Raw genomic sequence first — 25,471 nt, forward strand, 5'->3', positions numbered from 1 at the left:
GTCTAGGGGTCCATTGACAACATAGCATATTGAGACTGATGGAGTTGATGGGAGAGGAACTGAACCTGATACTGGTTGTGACATTGGATCTAGGTTTGCATATGAGGTGGGGAAGGAGAGCCGGAAGAAGAGAATGCGACCTTTGGTTCAAGTAGGACAAGAAATAAAATTAAATTATTATCATCAGTCGCAGGGTCAGGGCACTCTAGCCTATTGTCGAGACAGCCTATGCACGGTTCTGAATCAGGTGAAATCCGCGTTAACGAACAAAAATACACAATGATATATCTGACTCTCGGAACAAACCACCATGACACACTATACTCTCAGAGTCAAACTTACTAATTCTTATATTCCGACCTCCAACTCAACCTCTCCCCTTCGGACTTCCTGAGGCGATGCGGGGATGATACTTGGCCTTGCAGTTGATCCACCCGTTGACAAGGCGCCAACGTCGGGACTCGGATAGTGATTTTACTAACAATTGATCAAATCTATCGGGATGTGCAACGGTTCTCGCGTGCTTGCCGTACTGCATTACCGAGACAGGACAACATTGGCCAAGTCTCTTTTACAGACTATCATGACTCCAAGGTCGAAACTCGGCTTTATAGATAATTATTCGAGACTTCAGTCATAGACCAATATGAACAAAAAACATGATCGTCAAGTGTCATAGAGGGTCTTGAGTCTCTGGTTCTCTGATATTCTATCGAAAAAACATGGCTGACCACTCGACCTCTCCGCGAAATGTATACAATATCATTATAGTTGGCGCTGGTGTAAGTACTTGCTCCCCGGACTCTTATCATTTGAATCGCTTTACAGCATTGACCAGTAAAGACAGATTGGAGGACTCGTCACAGCAATAACATTAAAGAACGATGGCCACAACGTTCTCGTACTCGAGGAAGCAACAGCATTTGGAGAAGTCAGTACAAATGGTCAAATGATCAAAAGTTTCCCAGTCCATGTCAATAACTTATGAAAGAAAAAATCATTAACAAGTATATATATTCATCAGGTCGGCGCCGGCATGCGCATTCCACCCAATTGCTTCAAACTCCTGCACAGCTTAGGCATTGATTTCAGCCACACGAGAAAAACACATTCAAATGGCAATCGGTTCTTGAGATATTCAGACGGCGCAGTCCTAGCACATATGTCGCATGGCGTGCCAGAATTGGATTTTGGTGGATCGTATCTTATGGTCCATCGAGCAGATTATCATTCTCTGTTATTGGAAAAAGCTTTTGCCGTGGGAGTGGAGATTTTGAAAGCGAAAAAGGTTGTCGAGTATGATTGGGAGAAACCTGCTGTAAGAACGGCGGATGGGTCTTGTTATGATGCGGATCTTATTGTGGTTGCGGATGGTGAGTCTTCTAAAGGGTCTTGTGCTTGAGGAAAAGATCATGATCCCTCTCTTCCCCCCCTTTTTAAAACCTCAAGAGCTAATCAGTTTCATTTTATTTCCCAATTCAGGAGTCCAAAGTGAAGCCCGCGCCCAAGTCCTCGGCCGCGAACTTCCACCCCAAGACACCGGCGACATCGCCTATCGAATCCTCATCGAAGGACACGTATTGATGCGCGATCCCGAACTCCGCGACCTGATTTCTCAACCATGGGTAACATCCTGGTGCGGACCAGACGCACATTTCATCGGCTATCCTGTCCGAGGAGGCGAGATCTACAATATTGTAGCATGTTGCGCGTCAGAAACCGTCAACGATGCCAAACTGCAGGGCATCGACAGTAAAGTATTCGTCGAGAACAATCAGGAACTGTTACGTCGGTTTGGTGATTGGGAACCACGGATCCTGAAACTCTGCCATTTGGCAGGACAGACTAAATTCCTTAAATGGAGACTCTACGATCTGGATCTTGTTGATCGTTGGGTGCATCCGAGTGGGAAAGCCTGTTTGTTGGGAGATGCTTGTCATCCCATGCTTCCGTATATGTCGCAAGGAGCGGCACAGGCGACAGAGGATGCCTTTGTCTTGACGGCGTCGTTGCGGAGGAATAAGAATCTGAGGGATGCATTGGACGAGTATCAACGGATTCGACAACCACGGGTTTCGCGGATTCAGAAAGCAGGGCGATTACTTCAGACGGCATATCATTTGCAGGATGGGGATGAGCAGGTTAAAAGGGATGAGTTGATTTCGAAAGATGGGGATGAAAATCCGATTTTTTGGGGCAGTTCAGAGAGGAGGGAGTGGTTGTTTGGATATGATGCTCAGCAAGCGTAATCATGGTTGATGCATGAGGGCGCTGGGTGTTTGTTCACCCAAGAGGACTTCAAGACAATGGAGAAGTATTTAAAGCAGATGGAAGATCGATCTTCTGGCTGCATTTCCGAGGATCACAAGATGTCGAGACTATCAAACCCATCGAGGAATTGTGTGTAGAGATCATTGAATCGACATACAACACGATCGCATATATTTATTGCTTCATCCCTTACTTCTGTTGGTCTTTGATTAATCAGTTCTAGATCCAGGACTCGTCGTTCAAGTTTACACGCTGCTCAAAGTGTCCAAGCTTTGGCCAGGTAATATACACAAGTCAACCATGATAGTGGAGAAACTTATTCCTAGGTCATTTCTTCATCTTCCTGAGGATGGAAGGCGTCGCCAAAAGCCGAGTCTTCCATCCCATCGAGATTCAAGTCATCATCCCCTTCATCATTGCCATAACTTGCCAAAGCATCTCCAGCGGTATCGACATCGACGTTATCAAAGTCCCCACCAATGCCGAAATCAGGGGTGTCGAGACCATTGTCGTCGTTTTGTTGAGATTGATTTGTCTGAGCTGCAAGTTCTGGTCTCGGTGATGGTTCTTTGACCGCTTCTGGAGCCTGTACCTGTGTCTGTTCTGGTGCCTGTGTTTGTGTTTGTGCTTGTTGTGCTGGCTGACTCTGTTCTTGATGTGTGCTTTGTCCGGAATATTGTTGATCGTCGCGGGTTTCCTGCACATCAGGCACATCAGGAAGTTCCAGATCGTCGCCGTTCTGTCCACCATCTTCATCAATCATGACCCATTCCTGACCTTCCATATTTGTGTCCTCTTGTCCACTGTTGTTGCCATTGCTCTCCGCAATGTCGACCTGTGGAGTCTCAATCTGATCTTTGCCATCGTTTGTAGTTGAAGCTTCATTAGAGTCGTCGCCACTGGCATGAGATTGAGGCTCGCCAGGAGTGGGCTGAGCCGACACCTGGGGTTTATCTTCGGTTGGGGCTGGCTCATTCTTATCAGCTGGGGGTTGTTGAGTAGAGCTTGGTGCAGGAATGGCTTGTGGCTGTTGAGATTCGGTCTCGGGTGCAGTCGAACTTGGGCCCGAAGGCGACACCGTCGCAGAAGTGGTAGGAGGAAGGCTAGATCTGGCAGTCTTGACAGGTGACTGTATAGAGGGGCGGTCGATGGCAGCAGGAGTGCTAGGAGCGCGATCTTCCAACCCTCCTCTGTTGATCAAAGTCACATTCGACGTCTTTTCAATCTTCTTCCCAAACACCGACTCGACTTCTGCAACGATGGTGTTGAGCACGTCTTGCGCCTGGTTCTGGTCGACATCAGCCTGCGAACCGTGAGACAAACTACGTCGTTCGGTGGTGTTGGGTGCACTTCGAAGTCTCTTCTCGGCGGTATTCAGCACGGTAGAACGCTCCATTCTACCAACTCTCCTTGCATGGATCTTTTTCATCTTTTCGAGTTCGGCTCGCATCTCTGCCAACTTGGCCTCTGCGCGTTTGGTGAATTCTTGGGCTTTGCCGGCCGCCAACTTTCCGGCTGCGGCAGGAGGTTGACTTGAGGGTTCACGTAGGGCAGACGTGGGCGCATCGAAGAAATCCCGAGTCAAATCTTCTAATACACCTTTGCGGCCGAGTCCCAAGTCGCTGGGAACGATCGACTTAATGGGATGCGGAGACTGGACAACCTCCTCCATCCATTCATGGTGTTGTTCATACCGTAGCCGGCTGATGTCTCTTGGGGTCATGAAGTCGAAAAGATCACCGCGAGAGACGTCTTCTTCATCTTCCAATGGAGTGTCTTGGGTGATGCTACCACCTCTCCGGTGTGCGACGGCCTGCGGGGCGGCTCCCAGAGCCCTGGCAAGATTTTGAGGAAGATGAATCATGGGCCAATTGGCTCGATCATGTAGCATGAATTCTTTCCGGGGTAGATGGCCCTGCGCCTGGATGATGCGACGTTGTTGGACCTGAGCTTGGATCTGTGGAGGAACAGGAATTGATGCTGAGGGGATGTGGTCTCGAGATGCGGCTTTGGAGTAGTGGACAATCCACAAACTGGTGTCGGGATTTGGGAGACCGACACCCTGGTTCACGCCAACAAGACGGTATCTTCTCCGACAATGAGAGGCGACTGCTTCTCCTGAAGCGCGATAGCCAGATCGTTGCATGAACATTTCCAACGTCTGGTGAGAGAGAGAGTCAGTAGTGAAGGATTCAAGACGCTGCGTTCTGCCTTACATAGCCTTTCACTTCAGTCTTGAAAACAACTTCTACATCCGCCCAAATATATCCGTCGCTGGCAAAGTTCGTCGCGAGGTATTCCAATGGCTGCCATGTGAGCATCATGGTGCCATCTTGAGGAGTGTCGAGGAATTGCCAGTGCATGGGCTGCAGATCGCGTACAATCTTGGGTGCTTCAAGGAGATAATTCGTGATGGTCTCGAAAGAAGGGTTATTTGCGAGAGCATAGCGATGCTTTGAGATGAGATGCATGTGAGGGACCTGCGTTTAACGATACGAGTCAGTGAGCGGGTTCAGGAAATGGGTTCCTGGCATCGTTTGCGAAGGATTCTTTTCAACATACCAGCTGGGGAGGCAACCCCGCTGCCGGGTCTTTGAGCATCTGGGTCATGACAGGCAGTGAGGGTGAAGGAAGTGTAGGCCAGGGGAGAACGAGGAGTGTTGTGATGAGAGGGGGTCAATAATCATATGGTCTGGATGATGTTCGCGAAATCAAGTGGAACGAAGCCAGAGTCGCGCCAATTTTCGAGAAACGCGAGGCTGGAGGCAATAGAGTGGTTATGCAAAGTCTTGTTTTGGTTTAGTGAATGTCCTAATGTGAATATTCACTAGTTCGGGAAATGTCTCCCAACTCTCTCTATTCGGTCTATCACTCTCAATCGCTTGTATGCTCATACAGAGCCTTTATAATTTCTCCTTGTCCTTTCCCTTGCCCTTATCCCCTTCTATTCCCTTCTTGCTATTTGTGTGTACCATGACCCAGATGCCTTCTGCTAAAGAATGCACCGTTCCGTCCTCTCCGCCTATCCAACCCTTGACAAACACCTTTCGGCCTTCACTTCTGACCACCCAACTCCTGGCACAAATGGTACAGGGCGTCTTTACGGGTTTCTTGTAGGTGATGCGCAGATCGACTGTAAAGGTAGTCAGGCGTGCACCAGGTCCGTAAGGAGCGAGTGTTGAAGGTAGTGAAATGTGAATTCCAGTTGCCGCACCAAGGGTACTGTCAAGGATCGTGGCAATGACGCCGCCATGTAGGAGGGATGGATGAGCATTGAGCCCTTTGCCCAAAGTGTAAAATCGGGTGATTAAAGTCGGATCGTCTTGGGGCGTGGGCACGGCGAGTGGTGCTAGTATGGTTGATGGGGCATCAGTCTGTTTCTTTGCCTTTTCGGGCGAGGCTTTTGCAAAAGTGATCATGTGGACAATGGTTCTATCTGTGTTCCATGTCTCGCCCATGAGAGTGTGGCCGTCATTCTTTTCGGGTGCTGTGTATCGAGGGATGGCGCGATACGTTGGATCAGTCAGAAATGCATTGGTCCAAGGCATTGATTGGAAATGTGCGAGGTCTGGCGGTGTGATCCCCTGATTGGAAGCCTGGTATGAGGCTGAGAAGATAGACATGGCTGGTGGCCAAGTCGAGGCTTATGGCTGGCCGGGCAAGATATATAGATGGGTTGTGCTGAGGATGTTTGACAGAAAAAGATGAAATAGAACAAGATTGGCGATCGATTCTGTGATGTAGAAACGATATGTTTGACCCTCTCTTGCTCACCTATGTTCATTCAACGATGTTACGACGAATCATGCCAGCGATATTGTAAAGAGATCATTATCGTTGACTTGGGACTGGGAGTTCTGAGTTCAATACGGGGAGATTCAAACCCGATCCAAGTAACGACGATGAATGCCTTTCACGATTCAAGCGAATGGGGGCTTTAAGACAGGTCTGGTTTCCCAAGGATGAATGCCTGACTTAGTAGACCTCGACATGCCTGGGATCGGTTTTGGTATTATGCCGGTTGCGCAATGGAAGCAACCGAGAGCCTCGGCCTGATCGATGGGCGGTCCAATCATCAGAGACTATTTTGATACCATAGGATTGCCGCCTTCACCATTCACGTAGACTATTATCTTACTCGTCTTTGTGTCAATAACTGCTGGTAGGTGATTGATTGTATTTCGATCTAATGGGGTCACACGTGCTATGTGTGAGTGATGGTACACTACTCCTCCACAGTCGTCTCTGTGTCCGCCGAGAAAACGCCAACCAACCCAGTCAAGGTAGAAGCCCATGAAGGGCGACTCTTGCCCATAATATGTTTGTCTCAAGGCAATGCTCACGAAAGGTCGCTTGTGACATTGGAGAATTCTCCCTTGGTCAACTTGGTCTCCCAGAATATGGGGTTGGTGTCGAAGAAACCGTGCTTGACCCAACCGTCTTCCTTGACATGGTACAGGTTGATGTAACCGCCAGAATAGGCATCTCGGTGGGTGGCCGCCAGAATACTCCTTCGACCCAATTCCAAGGCTTCGTCATCCTCCAAATCATACTTGTACTGCGCGTCAAGCACACCATAAGCAAATGTCTGGCCAGAGCCGACGCAGAAGAGGTTGCCCGAGAGACGTGTGCCATCCGAGTCGATGTAATAAAGCGCCGGTCCTTCCGAGGGCGTGACTCCAGTGATCATGGTTCCCATCGACAGGCCCATGCCCTTGTATGAGTAAACCAGGTTAGCGAGGATCTTGGATGCAGCCGCAACCGAAATTCGTTGTTTCTGCCGCAGTTCGTGCAGACGACATTGGATACCGAGATATGCGAGCCAGTATTGACAATCCTAGACATTTTGTTAGATGTTTGTTTGAGCAGAAGAATGAATGCAATCTGCAGATCAACATACAGCAGCTCCACCGGCCATGGTTCCTAATAACATGGGGTTGATCTCAATGACCTTCTTGACGGTCTGTGAGGCGATCCAGTTTCCTGCGGTGGCTCTTGAATCGGTCGCTACAATGATGCCTCCCTTGAACCGGAAAGCCAAGGTAGTTGTTCCGTGGGCAATCTTGATGGGGCAATTGGGATTGGAATAATCATCGGTGGCAGCTCGAAGGAATGCAGATGGTCGAGGTACAGGAGGGAGGGCAAACTTGAGGGACAGCGGAGGTGTGGCATCTTGATAGTCTTGCTGGTCTTCCGATGGAAAGCCTTCGTGGCCAAACGGAGCTTGAGTGTATTGGGCCACGAGGGTATCCATGATCGCAAGGTGTGTCTGGAGAAGGTGTTCGCAGGGTGGTGATTGCTAAGGTTCCGGTCGGCAAAGGTAGTTGAATGATTCAGAATACAAGGGAAGAAAAGGGTGTTGGTACAAAAAGGTCTGAATTGTGGTACAAGTCAAAACAAAAACAAGGCGAGATGATGAAGAGAGGGTGGGAGTGATGAGCGGGAGAATGAGTGAGGCTTCGACGATGCGATGCGTTGCTTTGCTGCTGCCACGGATGACTTTTGGTGACGCGACGCTGGCAGCCTTGGAGACGTAACGGCACGTGAGTCGAGCTACAGTCACGTGTTATGATAGACACGTGACCCGAACTACTATGTCTCAATTTTGATACTATTTGTATACAACAGGTATATATGTATTATTCAAGGTCTGTCTGATCTTCAAGCCAAGTAGATCTGTTTCCAGCTGTCATCCAGACGCCGAGTTCGCTGATAGTACAATTATAAAACACTGACACTATGCCAAACCATGATAGCTGTTGTCATCATATGCATAACCATATTTCACCAGCCACTGCCATCGAACATACCAAATCTGAAGCGGCTTCGATATGGCACAAAGACAGCATATGAGTAGATCAGCCACTCAACTGTGGAGGGTGTACCATATTTGAACCTGATCGATTTCTTCTTGGTCAAGTGAACACACGCCCGCTGACGGCAACGACAGCAGCTCACGCTGCGATTGGCTGCTTGCCAAAGCCATGGTAGCGAGTCTTTTGCAGGCGTCGCTCTGGTCGAGTCACCATGCTATTTTGGGCTACTGGTCCAACTTTTGGCCAGGTTTCGGCCCGGCGCCGGTCGTCACCATACTGTAGACTGGCGGCGGGCTATGCTCAAGGATCGGTAACCTTGGACATGGGTCGTCTGCTGTGGTATACTGAGATTTTCTCATGACCTGTATAGAGCATGACGTTTGATCTTAGCACGAGCTTCATCTGCATGTTCACACTTCACGGTAACTGCCATTGACCGGCTTCCTGCCTGGGGTCAAGAAGCTGGGAGGACGGGCTTGATACTGTTGTTGGCCGTTGTATGGTTGGTAGTTTTGCTGATAGTCCTGCTGATAATCTTGCTGATAATCTTGCTGAGGAGGCTCATATGTGGTACTGGGAGCATAAGTCGAAGGCTGATGATGCTGATACAAGGCTTGTCTGTCATAGTCGGCCGGGCTTGGACTAGCCGCGCCGGTGGCAAACTTGTCGGATATGGAAGGTTGAGCAATAGAATCGGTGCGATACGTGGGGGGTGGGCTAAGGGGCACCGACTGGAACCCGTCGTATCTAGTGTTTGACTGAGAATCGATGCGTTGCATACCGAGATCGGAGTGGTAGCCCTGGTTCGTGGCCGAGTCGTGCTGGAAATAATCGCCCTGTGGGTTCGGTGACATGGGGGACAAGGGAGCATTTGGGACAGTGTTATAGCCTCCTCGCATTCTCTGCGACTGTGAATCAAGTCTTCCCATCTCCAAATCTCCGTTCTGGGGTTGGTCATCAGGGATGCTGGTATCCTCGACTCTCCTTTTGGTGGCAGTATCCCAGCTGGGCATTGCAGGCAAACTGTCGGCGTTGACTTTTCTGCTCGGCTCATCGAAAGTTGCGAATTGTGCCGCAGGGGGTGGGTAGCCGTATGTCATTGGGGCGGGTGCGGGTTGTGGTTGGTAGCCGCCGTAAGGGGTTGCTGGCATTCGGGAGTAGTCATCCTTGTACTTTGATCCTTCCTTGTTGCGACCAGAAGGACAGCAGCTGCCACAGCAACTACCACAACCGCCGCAACAACATGAACAGAGGCGAGCGCCGCAGCAAACGCAATTAATGACGCATGCTAAAAAGGAGAGGAGGATTATAGAACCGATGACGATTCCGACAATGGCTGGCCATCTATTATAATGTTAGTAGGGGCAGACTGAATATAGAACACATGAATGGGTACACACTTGCAATAGGCTTTGTCCATACACTTATCCCAGCTTGTGAAGGCATTGGGGGCGCTTGTTACGCTGTTAATGATATCGCTCATGGTTGGCCGTAGATGTAAATAGTAGTTGGTTGCAAGTTGTAGAGTGCGTGATGACACTGGAAGACAATTATTTAATCTTGCACAGTGATATGGAGTGCTATCGAGTGGGATGTCGACTATGGCGAACCCAATCTAGGGTTTCTTCGATGGGAAGGTTGGTGGGAGGTTGGAGGTGGTGGATGGTCCGAGAGTAGATGGAGAGACCGACCGGCGGACAGTGCGCAAGAGGTGACGTTGATCGTAGAAGACGTCGAAAAGAATAAAAAAGAGTGATGCAGTGGTAACACCAGCGAGTGAAGACACTGTGACGAGCTGAAAGGATGAGTGATATTTGATGGTGGTGGTGATGGTGTAGTGGTATTGGTTCTATGAAAAGAAGTCAGCCTCCCACAAGTACATCCAAAGTTGCTGCGCCCAAAGGGGGAGAAGTTGCAGGATGCTACGCACGGGTACCGCTCCTGCTGCGGGAGAAGGAGTTGGCTGAGGAAGGGACGCGTTCGCACGCGGGAGGTACCGCGAGGGTGTGCTCAGGGTCAGGGTGTCAGCAGGTTCAACGGGTGTGATTGGGGGGCAACTGGGGGGCAATGGGGGGTCTACAGGGGGCATCAGGCGAGGCAAGGAGGCTGAGCCACAGAGAACCAAGCTAAATCCGCTTTGATTAAGACTTTGGCTTTCCTAAGTGCCTGCGTGCCTTCGTGCCCGCCCATGCCTTTAGTCCCCGTCACCGGAGGGCACGTGCAGGGGGCACTGCCGCATTGCAGCTTCCCTGAAGGAAATCCAACAACTCAGCCAATGAATTCCCTCAAATCCTTTGCCCAGAACATTTAATGCCAATCAACGACCGAAGCAGCAAAGGCTGAAACGACGAACGCTGAGACAAGGAGATACGAGACACGCCACTCGACGACAATCATTTACGTTGTCCCCATACCTAGATAATATATACATCATACCTACATAGTACTTCAAGCGGCATTGTACAGATTGTTGGTAATAATAAAACTGGATCTTGTTCCTTGATCTCATATCTTGTCGCCAACATTGTCCAAAAGTCAATTACCAACAACAATACAGTACAATCCACCTAATGTCAATATTGGGTGACTGATACGGCCAGAGGCTTCGCATGACTCCTTTCCCCAAGCGCTGTGTTCTGTTCGTACTCGTACACCTCCCTCTACCAACAATAGTTTCACAACAGTGCACGCTTTTGACCCAAGTCCATGATGAGCCCCGGCCTGAATGATCTATTTTATTATCCAATGCTCGCCGTCCAGAGACCTCGTGACTGTTGCACTCTCATCCCACAGATCGTAATGCTGCTCCCAGGATCTCATCAGCAGCTTCATCCATCCCCCGTTCAACCTTCTCTTCGTTGCTAATCCGCTCTGATGCTGTCTTCCCGGAACGTGTTGACGTACCCTTGGCCCATGATTTTCTTGCAGCCTTTCTCGACGGCATATCCTGATCCGTCATGGCTTCCACATCCAAGTCATGGCCCTCTTCCAATGCCCAGAATTCCATCGCCCGAGTCAAAAGCGTGCCAGCAACTCCGCCTCCTCCGGCGTCCCCACCAAGCACTCGGACTGCTTCGTGCAATGCCATCACGGCTTCTTTGGTTCGATTGCCCAGACTCAACAGCACCAGCCCTCGACTCGTGTGAATGCTGCCAATCAAATTTCGTTCGTCGTAGCCACTGGCTGCTCCACTGGGCAGGAGACTGGTTCCCGAACCAGTGATGCTCAGGTTCGCAAATGCGGACATACCCCGGCTAGGTTCATAAGTCGCTGCTGTCGCTGCACCTCCCGTGGCTGTTCTAAGACACTCGTCAAACTCGGCCAATGACTGTTCGAATTTACCCAATCGTCTCAAAGCATGCGCTAGGTTCGCTCTGGTCGCTACCCAAGCACTCATGTTGCACCCCAATTCTGATGCTAGTTCGAGAGCCTTGTGAAACAGTTTCGCAGCGGCGGGAAGGTTGGCTTGGTGGTAGAGGATCACACCGAGCTCATTCAGCACAAGAGGATCCCCGCCAATCTGTGCACTACTGTTCGAAATCCTCGTTCCCAGGTCTTGATCGCTGTCGGCGTTGATCACCCCGCTGCTCTTCTCAAATGCCGCTATACAATACTCCCACGCCAGTTGCATATTGTTCAAAGCCAGGTGTTGCATTCCAAGAAACAACTGAGGCAGGTGACTACCTTGAAACAGCCTGGCAGCCGTCGAGTATGCTGCGATTGCTTGATCATGTTCCCCCTCTGCCGCAAATGTGTGAGCAAAGCCAATCCACGCCGGCGCCGAGTGCGGCTCCATCAATGATGCTTTGGAAAAGAACCGTCGTGCTTCTGATATGCGAAGAGTCGACAAGTAATACGTTCCAATGGCCAGGTATGTATATGATTCGTGGGGGGCATGTGTGGAAAGAGTGTGTGAGAGATGGAAGAGCGTGTTGTGCGACCCGGTCTCGTAAAGAAGTGCGAGGTGTAGCGGGTAGAGGCGAGGACTGTGGCCAAGAGATGCGTTGCTGTTGCTGCTGGATGCCTCTGGTGATGTATTCGAGTGTTCCTGGCTGTTGAGGATGCTCGTCGTGATGGCGAGCGCGTCGTGAAATCGACATTGTGTGTATAGGGTCTCAGCCCGTGTCATGAGTAGGTCTGGATTAGATGCAAGATTATAATGTGTCGAAAGCGTTTCCGTGGCATCGGCCAGGGTCGTCGGCGATGAGTACTTGGAGAGCCTGGTGGTGTAGAGTAATTTGGTAAAGTGAGCGGCTTCTTGTCCCATGGAAGAATCCTCAATGCGGATAGAGTCAAAGTCCAGTTCTTCCAGAAATGCAAGCTCTTCGGCGGGCGACATCATGGAATTCTTCATCAGCTGGTCAAAGGCCTCGAAGCACTGAACGTCTATCCGCACCGCATCCTTGTAGCATTCTCTTGCGCGGTCCAGGGCGTTGCGTTTGGCAAAACAAAGACCACGCAGGTAGCACATGCCCGCCTGGAACTTGAGCTCCTTTTCAGATTCCCTGTCTCGCTCTCGTTCCTCGCTCAATTCGATTCGTTCCCTCAACAGTTTGCCCCGGTGGGCTCGTCCATTCACATGGGCCAATTTCCTCCGAGCATTGTGAGAAGTGGTGGTGAGATGAGTAGGGTTTTGTTCACCGAGGAGCTCGAGACCTTGTTCGTATTTGCCTTGCTTGATGTAGCAATGGGCAGCCAGATACCGACATGACAGGCTGCGACTGGTCAAATCCTTGCGTGAGAGGAGGGCGAGCGCTCGAGTAAAGTTGTTATTTCCAAAATGCACTTGGGCTAGCCAAAAGGCGTCTGAATCGTTGTCTAACAGAGAGATTGTTCAGAGAGTGGCCAGATCACGTATGGTCTACTTACATACTGGTCAATGCAAGCACCTTGTCTCCAATGTAGATGGCCGCATCATGTTGGCCTTTGTTGAGGGCATCTTGCCTCCATGTCCTCAGGTATTTGTCCATCGTGTCCTGATTCTACTGTAGGAGTGGATCAGTCATGGCAGCCTTGTCCGCAGTTTAACTGGCTGGAGTATTGCTGAAAGAGCGAGTAAAGGATCTGCAGCAGTTTGGTCCATGGGAACCCTTGTGTGTTTTGTTTATAACGGCTTCGCAATTGCTGCAGTCGCGGTTTGAATGCAGACACGGTCGTCATTAGAGTCATTTGAAACGTGGGGAAGGCGCCAGTCGCCAAAAAGCCGTGGTTGCCACACCTGGAGGTTTTTGAAACTCCGATTGGCTGCGTCATTCTTGCCTCAATAATCAACTTCTGCGGGCAGTCGCTCTTGCCTTGAATTACTTTCGATTCCTATATTTTCAACAGGCTGATCAGCCTGGGACTGCGACTTCGACTTCGACTTCGACTGCGACTGCGCTCGTCGTTGTCCTCAAGCACAATCGCCACCTTTCCCCGACGGTCCTCACCACCACCAAGGCTCTAACTTTCGACATCCACATTACTTCCTTCTCGACACCAATTCCGCCACCATGTCGGAACGAAAAGTCCTCACCAAGTACTACCCCCCCGAGTTTGATCCTTCGAAGATCGCACGGACTCCCAAACATCTGCGCCCAGCCGGCCCCAAGACAATACCGGTCCGGCTCATGGCTCCATATAGCATGAAGTGCACTTCTTGTGGAGAATACATCTACAAAGGCCGCAAGTTCAACGCCCGTAAGGAGACCACCGAGGAGAAGTATCTCAACATCACCATCTACCGCTTCTACATCAGATGCACGAGATGTTCCTCCGAAATCACCTTCAAAACAGATCCGAAAAACATGGATTACACGGCCGAGCGAGGGGCTAAGCGGAATTTTGAGGCGTGGCGCGATCCTACTTCGACTGAGCTCCAGGAGACCGATGAACAAAGGCTGGATCGTTTGGAGCGTGAGGAAGCAGAGGAAGCGGAAAATGCCGAGAGAAATGCCATGGAAGAGCTCGAACAGAAGATGCAAGAGAGCAAGACCGAAATGCAAGTCGCCGATGCGTTGGATGAAATCATGCAAAGAAATGCACGCATCGAACGTGGAGAGAAAGGGGCCAAAGATCAGGAAGCACTCGACCAAGTCAGAGATCATGCTAGAAATCTCCAAAGAGCTGCCGAACTTGAAGATGCCGAGGCTGCACGTCTAGCCTTTGAAGGTGCAAACGTGGAAAAGGTCAGGCTCGAAGAACTCCGTCAAGATCAACAACATATCAATTCTCCAGACGAGTCCAGTACCCAGTCCCAGCCCGTTCCTTCGTTTGAGAAGATTAAAAAGGTCAAGAAGCCGCTAGTTCCAGGATTGGTGCGAAAGGTTGGCTTACCACTACCACAAACCGCGCCTGCGACAACAGTAGCACTTCCCGCAACGAAACCGGTGGGACTAGGGCTAGGCGACTACGATTCCGACGACGACTGAGACTCTGCCGATTGAAAACACTTTTCAAATTCCACTTTTAATGCCAGTCCGTCTGGTTGATCCACATCTGAGCACGGATTATCTACCTGGCTCTCCTATCACATCCAGAAACTGCCCGGTTCGATGAACCAGCCTCCAGCTGCATAGCACCGGGGTCAAATCAGCGAAGACATGATGATATCAGCGACAGAAATGTCCATATTTCAAGCATCCGCATACTTGGTCTTGGCCGCCGGCAGCCTCTCTTCAATCCTGGGCACATAGTAGTCAGGGTCCCATGTGTCACCGACACTTGGATGCTTCCTGACTCTCTCGGTCCACCTATAGAATCCCTCGGTCTCGGTCTTGATTCGTTCCTTCAGAGAAGTTGGGAATATGACACCATTGGCAAAATCCAACAGCCGTAATGAGAATGGCGCAATCATGATTTCCGCCAAAGTCAGATTACTGGACTTTGTGTAAAATGGGGCCTCCGGATCATTGGACGAAATCAGGGCCTGGACCAGCGGTTCAATTTCAGCCTTTAAAATGTTGAGAAGAGAAGATACAACAGCCTGGGTAGCATCTGGTGTTGCGGCCCCTACAAGTTTGAACATCAAGGGGTTGACTTTGGTGAAGTAAATGTCAACGAGGATGCGAGCTTGGTAGTGGCGGAAGGCTGCCTCGGGGTGAAGAGCACTCGACGCCAGTGCTGGTGGGATGGGACTGAGGTGTGACGGGTGGAGAGAGATGAGGAAGTCGACAATAGGTCCGGACTCGGTGAGGATGAAGGGTTTTACCTCAGCAGTGGCCGAGGGTGAGCCTTGACCACTGGAGATAGGGGTGTACTCCAGAACGGGAACAAGGCCACGCTGGAATTGATACAGTCATGTCAGTTAGGGCAGTGCCAGTAAAAGTCGGTGAAATAAACGACGCACCGGATTCAACGCGAGAAACCAATCTGGCCTGGGCTTATCGAGGTCCAACAAGACTTCTTCATAGGGCAGATCCAATTCCTTCAAGGTTATATGGACGCGTTGAGACCAGCCACAGCCATGATTAGTGTACAGCTTGATCTTAGGAGGGGCTTGGTTCGACATGGTGACAGAGGAAAGGCTCACAGAGCGTGATGATACTATCGAGTTTCTATTATTCTCAGAAGGTGTAAAAGAGAGAAGTGATAGCAAACACTGAATAACAACGAGAAGGTTTAATCAGAAGAAACCAGACTCGCAAAGTGGGCGACGAAGAAGACTAGGAAATCTACAGACAATGCACGCAGTTGAGCTGGCACTGAGCTCCCGGGGGACCCTTCCAACTCCTTCATCTTAGTGGTTGAACGGACGAAACATGTCCAACTCTACTTAAATCCGCCGAACTTTCATCCGTGTTCACGATCATTGAGATGATTCAATATTGATTGTCGTTGAAAATCCGTCAAGAAAAGATGCACTGTTTGAGGAATTCAAGATTGTTTGGGGGTGTATACAGAACAGAATCATTGATGTAGATGTTGCTCAAGGCTGTGGGAGAATTTGTCAGTCTGATGGCGAACTCGTGAGAATGGTCCTGAATTTCTGCAGCCTTGTCTGCAGCCTTGTCGCTTTTCGGAGTTAAGGTCACACGGGCACGAACGGGTCACTCACTCACTGGCCAAGCGAGGTGCTTCCCTACCTGGTAGGAGAGATTCGTCAGTCAACTATTCGATTCATAGTTACTCGTACTCTTTTAATTTGTAGAGTGTGACATGTTTGGTCGTCATATTCATAATCTCCATGATAAGTAGGTAGGTAGGTAGGTAGGTAGGTAGGTAGGTAGGTATGTCTGTCTGTATGTATACACCTCATCCACCATAATACTCTGACATTCACCTTTCCCTCGCTCCAATCTGTAGTCCTTCCCATCATGTATACATGTGTTTTAGTGTACAGAAGCTCTCTCTACTTGTCATCGATAACGCCAGAAAAAAGGAAATTGTAATCTCAGCAAGGATGGTGTCCACATGTCCGTGCCGTCATCTGCATTCGCCATACATCCGTACGTCATTGGACGTAAGTTCACGTGAGACAGCAGGGCAGAAACTCCATGCAGTGCCATTGACGTGGCGAGTCTGTTGAAATTGTCTAAGCGTGATGGGGTTGGTGTCGATAATGGTATTGAAGACATGGGAGAGGAAGAGGATGGTGATCTTGATGATGAATCAGCAGGTGACAGGAATCCTCCCGAAGTAGCCTTTGGAGTGGCGGGCTCGCTCTCGGTGCAGGTTGTGCTCGTCTTGATGTCGACTAACATCTGCTCTTTCTGCACCTCGACTCTAGTCTCGGCTTTGGCCTGGGCCATGTCCGCCTTCATGGCGGCAATCTGGTTCTGCAACTCGTGGATCTCAGACATTGCGTGATTGAGACGCTTCTGCCATACAAAGTCGTTGGTCTGAGTCTGGGGTTGTGTCTGTCCCGCCGCTGGCACAACGGGACTGCGCTCCATCGCGGCCATTCTTCGTCTCATCAACGCCGCTGCGCTCAGAGGAGGCGTGCTTTTTGGCGCATGCACCGTGGGATACGACAAGTTTGCAAATGTTTGGTCGTTGACTAATGGACTCCCCCAACTCGCTGTGCTGCTGCTCACAGGAGTGAATTCCTCGCTCTCGAAGCGCCAAGGAATATTCTCAAACGTCGTTTTCAATCCAGAAAGTAGAAGCTCGCTGTGATTGACAGACGTATCAATAAACAGCTTGGAAGGCGCTCGAGGAACATGCTCGGATGTTTGAAGACGGTCGAGGGCTTCTTTGACAAGAGGTAGAATATGAGCAACAGCCCAATCTCCAATCGCCTGTGTCCAGACCAAGAACTGACTGAAATGGACGTCCTTGCTCAGATCGAATTGACATAGCGGAGCCATCCAGTAGGTTTGTTCATGGTCGATCCAATGGAGGTTAAGAAGCGCAAAGGTGTTGTCGATGGTGCAAGAGAAGGAGATGGGAAGCTCGGGCATCATGTGGCCTTTCCATGCTTTGGCATATAGCATTTGGAGGGCTCGCGAGGTGAAGGCGCCGCCAATGGCGCATTGATTGTTGGCTGATTCCACCCGATGTTCTCGATTCCCAAATGCACGTTCAAAGGTGAGAAATGGGCAGTACATGGCCGCACCGGACGAGATATAGCCCGTCTCAAAGTTGACAACCGTTCCTCCCGCATGAAGCCACTGAGGAAGGGTCGCCAGTTCTCGAGCAGTAAAAGCACCTGACGAGAAGCCACACCCTAAACCAGGGTGGGGGACAGAGATCTCGTATAGAGGACCCATCTGATTTGTTGTTCGTTCGGGAAGAGCCTCGCGGCTGAATGATGGAACCATACATCTCGCTAGCCGAGGTTCATGCTCGATGGGTGGCAACAAATTGGGAGGAAACAACGGTGACGGACCAAACCCTCGACCTGTCAGAACTTGCCCCCAAAAGGAGTTCTTCTGTTCGTCGAATCGGCCGAGATCTTGACTGAGAGCCTCCACTGTGACCAAGAATGCAGCCGGGATACGATCTTTTGGTGGTGATTCCAATATGCGGATACGGTGAGGGCCGAGTACATCCGAGCGGAACATTCGCCAGGGCAAATGACTGCCATCGTAGGATGCTGAAGGCAAGTCACTCGTTACCGATGACACAGATTCAGTATCAATGCTGCTTTCACGACTGCTGCCACTATTGCTAGACATGTTGTAATGTCGGGCCTATACTGGAAGGTTGGAGCCTCGACTTGAGAGGCCAAGAAAGAAAACTTTGAATCCTTCAAATTGAGTTGAGCAGTGATGATCCGATGGCAAGCTGGACAGAGAGGAGACTCATAGACAGACATAAGAAAGGCGGGTATACTTAGCTTTCGTATTCACCTCAGGAGCACCGTCACCGCTCTGTGATACTTCTTGTCTAGAGCTCATGTGAGGCGTGGTTGACGACGTTGATGGGCAAATGCCCTTCAGATTCGATGCCATGATTGGCCCAACCCCACGAATAAACAAGTGTTTCACACAAAGTCCATGTACAACAAATCCAATCACGCACATTGTATTTTTTGGTTCAGCGGGAGGACGTCATGCAGGGGACGGAGAAAGCTTAACGGGGTGTTTCACCATGATGAACTTGGGCAAGATCGTGTATATAGAATAGCACAGATGGCGGTTGGAGTGACGTTGATAGACACGGCGCTTACAAAGACATCTCGAGGCGAAGGACTGGACATACACACAAAATCTGGTGTGAATGGTGTGAATGGTGTGAAGATCCCAAGTTAGAAACATGCCATGTGAGGTTCTGATTTATGCGAGGCTAGTGCGGGCCTTATCCTAATTAGGGCAAGTTTATATGCAATAGCACAAGCCTGGCGCGTACAGATCTGTTCCTGTCCAATCATACATGAGCTGCCCCTTTCTCGTTTCTCGGATATTCTTGTCCAACTTCGCCCGTCCACAAGGCGCTTCGATGGTCTCCTCATGTTGACGACATACCTTGTTGCCATCCGTGTCGCTGCAGAATCTTTTGCATGCCACGAGCATTAGATCGGCCGTGTTTGAAGGACATGGCTCACTATGTCTGTCATTTCCAAGGATAACGTCCTTGGTGAGTGCTAGACCAAGAGGGCGATAGTGTTGGCGACCACTCTCAAAGGTACAGGTTCCTTGCCTAACCACCTGTTAAAATCTGCTCGTGGGACAGAAGAATGATGCGACCAGGATAGACCCCGCGACACCCCAATATTGGAGAATGACCAAAGACCACACTTTCAGGTTGAGGCCTTATTTGCTTCGACATCCCGTACTCACTTGCGCCACTAAGCGCCCAGAAGATGAGGCTTGCTCATACTTGTTCTAGCTTCGATCTGATCTCAGGAACATCAAGCCACCCCTGTGCGTACCTGATTTGCTCACCTCCTATGAGGTAAATTCACCTTTGTCCAGTCGCGCTTTCAGCCTCCCCACAACAATCTGAAGTATGATCTATTGTATTTTGATGATAAATTTAGCTAGCAACATTAATAGGTCATGAGATATGCGGCGGTTGGCAAAGTTAAGCTTTCGCTTCCATCGACTATCATGAGGTATGTGCTATATGTGTGGGCTGTTTGTGATTGTTTCTTTCATCCGACATATGTTAAAACCAAGTATATAGATGTGGGACGAGCTCCGGGGATACAGAATGTGACCACAGCATCATCAACTGTTTCATCTTGTCAAAAAGTTTCTTCAAAGTTATTTGCTTGACAACCAGTCTAAAACATTTTATCAAGATGGCAACCCTGACACCACCTGTCGCTTTCTCCAACCGATCATCGACTACCTCTACAAGCTCATCAAATGCATCCACTTCATCCGACTCATCCACAAGCTCCAATGGAGTCTACTCGTCTCCCTCCTACCGAGCCGAGATCCTGCGACGGCATAATATTTATGTCGAGTCGGCCATCCTAGAAGACGAGACTTGGTCTCGATGTGCTTTTGCCATGGGCATGCCATATGCCGACTCATATTGCGCCTCACCCGAGACGAGACGATTTGCCAACAAGGTGCAAAGAGCAGTAAGGTCCAAGGGTCGATTAAGCGAGAAACAGGCTACCGAGGGATTAAACACTTTGCTTGAGGCTGCCATGGCCAAAGCACGAAGTAGCTTGCCAGGTGGCCGCAATGGAAACGACCGCAAGTTTGTGGTCAAGACCGGAGCGACATTCCACAGAGAAGCCTTGTCATCTCCCACATCGACATCGGCACCTCAACTCCCAACACCCAAGCCATCACTGACAGTGGGTTTTCCGTCAGCAACGTTCAACAATCACGAGCATGAACTGCAAACTGGAGTCATTGCCAGTCCATCGGGCTCGCCGTGCGACCTGAGCAAGCTTAGCCAACCGACAGCAGACTGTTTCTGGCCTTTCTTCCTGGTTGAATGCCACAAGGAATCGCTATACACGGCGCACAATGCCGCTGCCAGCAGTGCCGTAGCATGCAACACGGCACTGACAATACTCAGCAGCGCAGTCGAAGACCCAAGCATCCGCACACGAGGCCGCTCCATAACTTGGACTTCACAACGGACTGTGGAGAGCTTCTCACTATCCGTCAGCGGCACCGTCGCATCATTGAACCTGCATCGCCTGGATAATGGAGTCCACCATTCGGCCATGATCCGCGCATACAGCCTCGACGACCCCAAGGACGTTGAGGCAATGTTCTCGAGGTTGACCAGCATCTTCATCTGGGCTGCCAACCTTCGTCTGCCTCGTGTGGTCGATCTGTTGGAGAACCTCGACTGCGTTGTCAAGTTGGATCAGAGAGATAATGTCGTTCATGACGATGGCGGTCTGTTGTCTGTTGCCACTAGTGTGTCTGCCCGCTCTGGCGTCAGTCAAACTTCACCTCCAAAGAGTTTGAGCAGTGGACTCAGGTCCATATTTCATGACCTTGGGCCAAAATGGTTGAGAGTGCACGATTGAGAGCCCAAGCATGGAACATGATGATACTTGTACATAGTATAGAATGGAGTTGGCAAACTCGGGCGAGCGTTTCGGCAAAAGGACGGCAGGCTTCTGGTAGTTAGGGCCACGAAAGGTTAATGTAATCTTGTACAAAGACATAGAAGGTCTGGTCAAAACAAGAACTAGGGCTTCTCACGAAGGGAAATTAACAATTGTGGAAAGTTGTACATTGCATCAATCTCAGACTTCTGGTAGCTGCTCGTGTCTGGTTCATCCTCAGGGAAATATTTCACAGCAGACCATAGGAAAATACAGACTTCAGCCACGACCATATTCTATTTTGACCAAAGAAGCCGACCTCAACAGTTAGGTTAGAAAATGGCTGTTCCATTGACATGGCTGCTGACACCACCTGGACAATTGGCCGGACTACTCGTGAAGAAAAAGGTCCAACGATTGTGCTTTTTGGCCAACTGGGAGACTTTTTCCAAATCCAGCATCTCACCCAAAGGCATTCCCCACAAAGCGAGAATGTACTCGTGCAAGTAATAGTTGTCCGGTGGAGGCCACCTCTCAAAAGACGGAGCATCTCCTCCCACCGCGGAGAAATAAGAGTCATGCAGCCAGTCCTTGATGGGTTCCTCCTGCTTAATTCCCGCCCAGCAGGCAGTTTCGCCATGACTATCGCCGTGTCCACGCAGGGCAAGTCTTGCCCGCTCTTCGGGGGTGCGACGGTAGTAATCTTCCACCCACCCCGAACGAATCAAGAGGATGTCACCAATCTTGATATCACCACCTTGACTAGCAGGTCGGATGTCTAGCCCATTCTGCCATTTGCCGACCTTGACGAGATCTTCGTAGCTGATGGCATGTGAGGTGGCGGTGTCGTATTTGATGCCTTGGGCGTCGGCCCATGACCGGTAATCCAGGAGTACCGCTCGGCCTGAGAATCCATGTTCTGACCAGTGGTGGATGCTGCACTTGAGATTGGCATCAGGGCCAATCACGTCAGCGGGATGAGTGTTGTTGTAGAAGGTCTTGGATGGGATGTGAGCAAAATGTCGGAAGCCATCCCATTGGGTTCCACTTTGGGTGTTCATGTGATAGACATCGTCGTATGAAATACCTCCGTGTAGATCGAGGATCTTCATCTCAAACTTCTGCCTACCAAAAGCTGGCTGTTCTGGCACGTTGGTTGGCAGGTCCAGACGAGCCATTTCGCCAGTGCGGATCTCAGCAGAGGCTGCCTTGACGCGAGTAGGGGTCAATAGATTAATTCGACCGATATAGTCATCTTTGCCCCAGACCCAGGCAGCCTGCTCCGGGGCACCAGGGATTGCAGGTAAATTGTGACGCGTAGGGAACGATGTGCTGTCTGGATCAAAAGGGATGGTCGTCGCTGTTTTGCCGAGCACAGAGTCTCGGATCTGGCTCAAACGTCGACCCGTCGCAGAGATTGCGTCACTCATGGTTGCTGACACCCTTTTTGTATGTACACAAGAAATTGCAAGACACAGATTCTGTACCTACAGACAAAGACGAGAAGTCGAAGGTGGGTTTAAATCACAGCTTAAACGCCAGAAGAGGTCGACTAGATGGGTGGTCACAGCCAATCTAACTGCAAACAAGCAGTATCCGAGGTAGACTCGGTTCCGCCCATGTTTCCTGGCCAGAACGCACTAGCAATCGAGGGATATCTAACTTGAGTTAAAGCCTTTCAAAGGTCTGCTCAAAAAGGTTTGTCCATTTGAGGGGAATACCCGTCACCAAGCCGCGGCCACCACAGAGACGAGGCTACCCCGCTACTCCAGGTGCCGTCATGTCGGATGGAGGAGCCATCGACTGATGACTTAGAAATTTACATGGGGAGCTGTGACAATGATAAGCAATTCTCAGGCTTAATGCAAAGTCACATGTAGAGATGTCTGACATTGTTGAGCACTGTCAGGCTTTCTCTCGGTTATCCTCTCGTGCCTCTCAAAACACCGACTCCTCTAGACACCCCACCTGGTCACACTCTATCGGAAGAACTGGACGATTTCTTCCGCACCACGGTGCTGCAAGATCCTGATGGCCAATCAATTCACCAAAATCTCTTGCTAATTCTTAGTGTCAGCGAATCATTCCTCTACACCAATCATGTCGCTCAGAACTTTCCCCGACAACTGAATGCACGTATACTTCGCTCCGTAGGATGAGGAAGAGTGCACCATACAAAATGGAAATCAGGGACGAGAATAGAGTTTAAAGCAGCAAGAATAGGACTGCCACATGGACTATGCCATCAAATGCTTCAATTTCTACCGTGGTGGTATTTGATAGTGTGGCACAAGTGTGGCACAAGTCAGCCACTGTACTACTCCATCATTTATCGCTGCACGAGTAAGCCGCTGGCAACTTCTCCCATTAACGTAGTCGTACGTCTGCTGTAAAGAGACGAGCTAGACGCGTAAAAGGTAGGTGAAGCGATTGAACATATTCAGAATCAACTGTCTCGAGCAAATCATTACCAAACAAGAACAGGCTTGATAGCAGCGCCCGACTCCATTCCATGCAAGGCTTGCAATGCTTCAGTCACAGGATAGTATTTGACCAACTTCTCGATGGGAAACTTGCCCTCGCGCCACCATTGGATCATCGTGGGAACCCACTGCCGGCCAGTCGTGTCGCCCAGGTAGAAACAGTCCAGAATCTTGTTCCCAGAGAAGAATTCGTAGAAGTTCAGTGTCAGCTCGGCACCAGGGGGTGGGACGCCGATCTGGACAAGTTTACCGCGTCTTCCCAGAGCGCTGGCCGCTGCTTTAATGACGGGAATGACACCAGTGGTCTCAAAAACAAAGGCTATCCGTCCGCCGCCAGCAAGTTTGCCCAGCTCTTCTACCAGGTCGGTATCGGCTTTGCTTTCGAGGATCTTGGTCGCTCCTAACTCTTTCGCGGTTTCGAGTCGGTGGGCAATTCTGTCGACGGCAATAATTTCCTTCGCTCCCACGATTTTGGCTGCCATGATGGCACCCAGACCGACAGCCCCAATGCCCGTGACAACAACGATGTCGGCCTCGCTGACCTTGGCGTTGTTGATGACGGCTCCAGAACCCGTCATCAAGCCGCAGCCTAGAGGGGCCAGTAACTTGAGCTCATCGTTGTTCTTGATCAGGTCTTTAGCGTTGACCACACTGTTCTCGGCGACGATGCTTTCACCTGCAAAGCTCGACTGACCGAAGAACTTTGCTTGAAGTGGCTCTCCACTGCTATTCTTGATGGTTTGGTCGCCAACGATGTTCAAGAGTGGGAAATCGTCACAGTACGGTTCTCGGCTGGTGCTACACAAGTTGCATTTGGCGCAATAGTCGTAGGAAAGTAAGACGGGATCGCCGACTTTGGCAACAGTGACATTAGGACCGACCTCCTCGACGATGCCTCCGCCCTCATGACCCAAGGCTCGAGGGTATTGGATTCCAGGTACTCCCTCAGGGATGCAAGACACAAAGACATCGGTGTGGCAGATGCCACTGGCGACCATACGCACTCTCAGCTCTGAGGCCTTGAGAGGTCGGGACACTGATGTTTTTTCAACTTTCCAATTGGGACCAGGATTGGGGGCATAGCAAATGACAGAATCGTATTCGGTAGCCATGGTCAAGGTAAGACGCTAGATTTGTCGCTCGATGAACGCTGAGACAATCCTCACTACTTACTACTGTGACTTCTGAAAGGTTATATACGACGCTGAATCGTATCCACTTACTCGAGCTGACTGTGTCGATGGGTTCGATCAGATTTCTGCGATTGTGGGCCTGAAGTGTCGATTCATGATGTGCCTCGGGCGCCGATCCAAGGCCTCGGATGTAGACTAGAGGTCTACATATGAATGTAGGTAATCACAACGTGGTCGTAGGAGCCCAAGCCCACTGAAACCTGCCGCCTGCCAAGGGGAAAACAAGGATTTGGGTGTAGAAAGTTCTTCTACATAAGGCAGGTTTAAGGCGTGAAGCTCCGAGTACAGAGAGCTCTGGGCGCTGGGGCCTGAGAATCCGGGGATTAGCAAGGCATGTCCGCGGCTGAACGGGGATCCCGAGTAGCCTATCGTCCCTTGGTAGGTACCTAGTAATACAGACCTCCCTGGGGAGTTAGGCGTTCCCACCCCCGCTCCCCGCGAACATCATATTACGTCAGCATTGGCTTCCTGCACCGGTAATCAGGGTCTGCGTCATCTTGCAGCATCGGAGGCTCTGGAGGGAACATCACGACGACACTTCCATTGGATAGGAATGGATCTAAGGTATACAGTGGTCACCTTTGATTTGGAAAACATTGATCTGAGATACAACTGCACCGCAGCCTCCATCAGAGGCTCGTCGAACCGTTGACCGACACGCACACATTTACGGACATTTATCCCTTGTGTACGGATGATCACGAGAAGCCAAAGTCAGTGACGTGGTGCCCTTTCAAACGAGAAGGCTAGATCTTTATAGGTATCCGGTGGCATGAAAGACTTTTGGCCCATGGCTGCGTGATCCTAGTCAGTTCTCTACTT

At 50.3% G+C, this 25,471-nt stretch overlaps 7 protein-coding genes across 7 annotated transcripts; 1 reads left to right on the top strand and 6 right to left on the bottom strand.

The window, feature by feature from the left end:
• Nucleotides 1–2,430: 2,430 nt before the first annotated feature.
• PV10_04341 (uncharacterized protein) lies at nucleotides 2,431–4,969 on the bottom strand. Its single transcript, XM_016368886.1, has 3 exons — nucleotides 4,834–4,969; nucleotides 4,488–4,751; nucleotides 2,431–4,432 (listed from the first exon to the last, which is right to left on the bottom strand). Exons 1-3 carry the CDS (start codon nucleotides 4,879–4,881, stop codon nucleotides 2,594–2,596), a joined length of 2,151 nt encoding a protein of 716 aa, XP_016224674.1. The 5' UTR covers nucleotides 4,882–4,969; the 3' UTR covers nucleotides 2,431–2,593.
• A 1,455-nt stretch (nucleotides 4,970–6,424) lies between these two features.
• PV10_04342 (proteasome subunit beta type-5) lies at nucleotides 6,425–7,757 on the bottom strand. Its single transcript, XM_016368887.1, has 2 exons — nucleotides 7,172–7,757; nucleotides 6,425–7,108 (listed from the first exon to the last, which is right to left on the bottom strand). The coding sequence occupies exons 1-2, from the start codon at nucleotides 7,523–7,525 to the stop codon at nucleotides 6,611–6,613; spliced, it is 852 nt and encodes a 283-aa protein (XP_016224675.1). The 5' UTR covers nucleotides 7,526–7,757; the 3' UTR covers nucleotides 6,425–6,610.
• Nucleotides 7,758–7,864: 107 nt separating this feature from the next.
• Nucleotides 7,865–9,934, bottom strand: PV10_04343 (uncharacterized protein). Its single transcript, XM_016368888.1, has 2 exons — nucleotides 9,488–9,934; nucleotides 7,865–9,431 (listed from the first exon to the last, which is right to left on the bottom strand). Exons 1-2 carry the CDS (start codon nucleotides 9,568–9,570, stop codon nucleotides 8,498–8,500), a joined length of 1,017 nt encoding a protein of 338 aa, XP_016224676.1. The 5' UTR covers nucleotides 9,571–9,934; the 3' UTR covers nucleotides 7,865–8,497.
• Nucleotides 9,935–10,709: 775 nt separating this feature from the next.
• On the bottom strand, nucleotides 10,710–13,171 carry PV10_04344 (uncharacterized protein). The gene is made up of 2 exons (XM_016368889.1): nucleotides 12,961–13,171; nucleotides 10,710–12,905 (listed from the first exon to the last, which is right to left on the bottom strand). Exons 1-2 carry the CDS (start codon nucleotides 13,055–13,057, stop codon nucleotides 10,870–10,872), a joined length of 2,133 nt encoding a protein of 710 aa, XP_016224677.1. The 5' UTR covers nucleotides 13,058–13,171; the 3' UTR covers nucleotides 10,710–10,869.
• Nucleotides 13,172–13,404: 233 nt separating this feature from the next.
• Nucleotides 13,405–15,612, top strand: PV10_04345 (uncharacterized protein). Its single transcript, XM_016368890.1, has one exon. The coding sequence runs from the start codon at nucleotides 13,580–13,582 to the stop codon at nucleotides 14,495–14,497; it is 918 nt and encodes a 305-aa protein (XP_016224678.1). The 5' UTR covers nucleotides 13,405–13,579; the 3' UTR covers nucleotides 14,498–15,612.
• On the bottom strand, nucleotides 14,701–15,576 carry PV10_04346 (uncharacterized protein; the record flags this gene model as incomplete). The annotated part of the gene is made up of 2 exons (XM_016368891.1): nucleotides 14,701–15,348; nucleotides 15,415–15,576. The coding sequence occupies 2 exons, from the start codon at nucleotides 15,574–15,576 to the stop codon at nucleotides 14,701–14,703; spliced, it is 810 nt and encodes a 269-aa protein (XP_016224679.1).
• Nucleotides 15,613–21,305: 5,693 nt separating the features above from the next.
• On the bottom strand, nucleotides 21,306–22,403 carry PV10_04347 (uncharacterized protein; the record flags this gene model as incomplete). The annotated part of the gene is made up of 1 exon (XM_016368892.1): nucleotides 21,306–22,403. One exon carries the CDS (start codon nucleotides 22,401–22,403, stop codon nucleotides 21,306–21,308), a length of 1,098 nt encoding a protein of 365 aa, XP_016224680.1.
• Nucleotides 22,404–25,471: the final 3,068 nt, after the last annotated feature.

This window comes from Exophiala mesophila (assembly GCF_000836275.1).
Source record: "Exophiala mesophila strain CBS 40295 unplaced genomic scaffold supercont1.3, whole genome shotgun sequence".
NCBI lineage: Eukaryota > Fungi > Ascomycota > Eurotiomycetes > Chaetothyriales > Herpotrichiellaceae > Exophiala > Exophiala mesophila.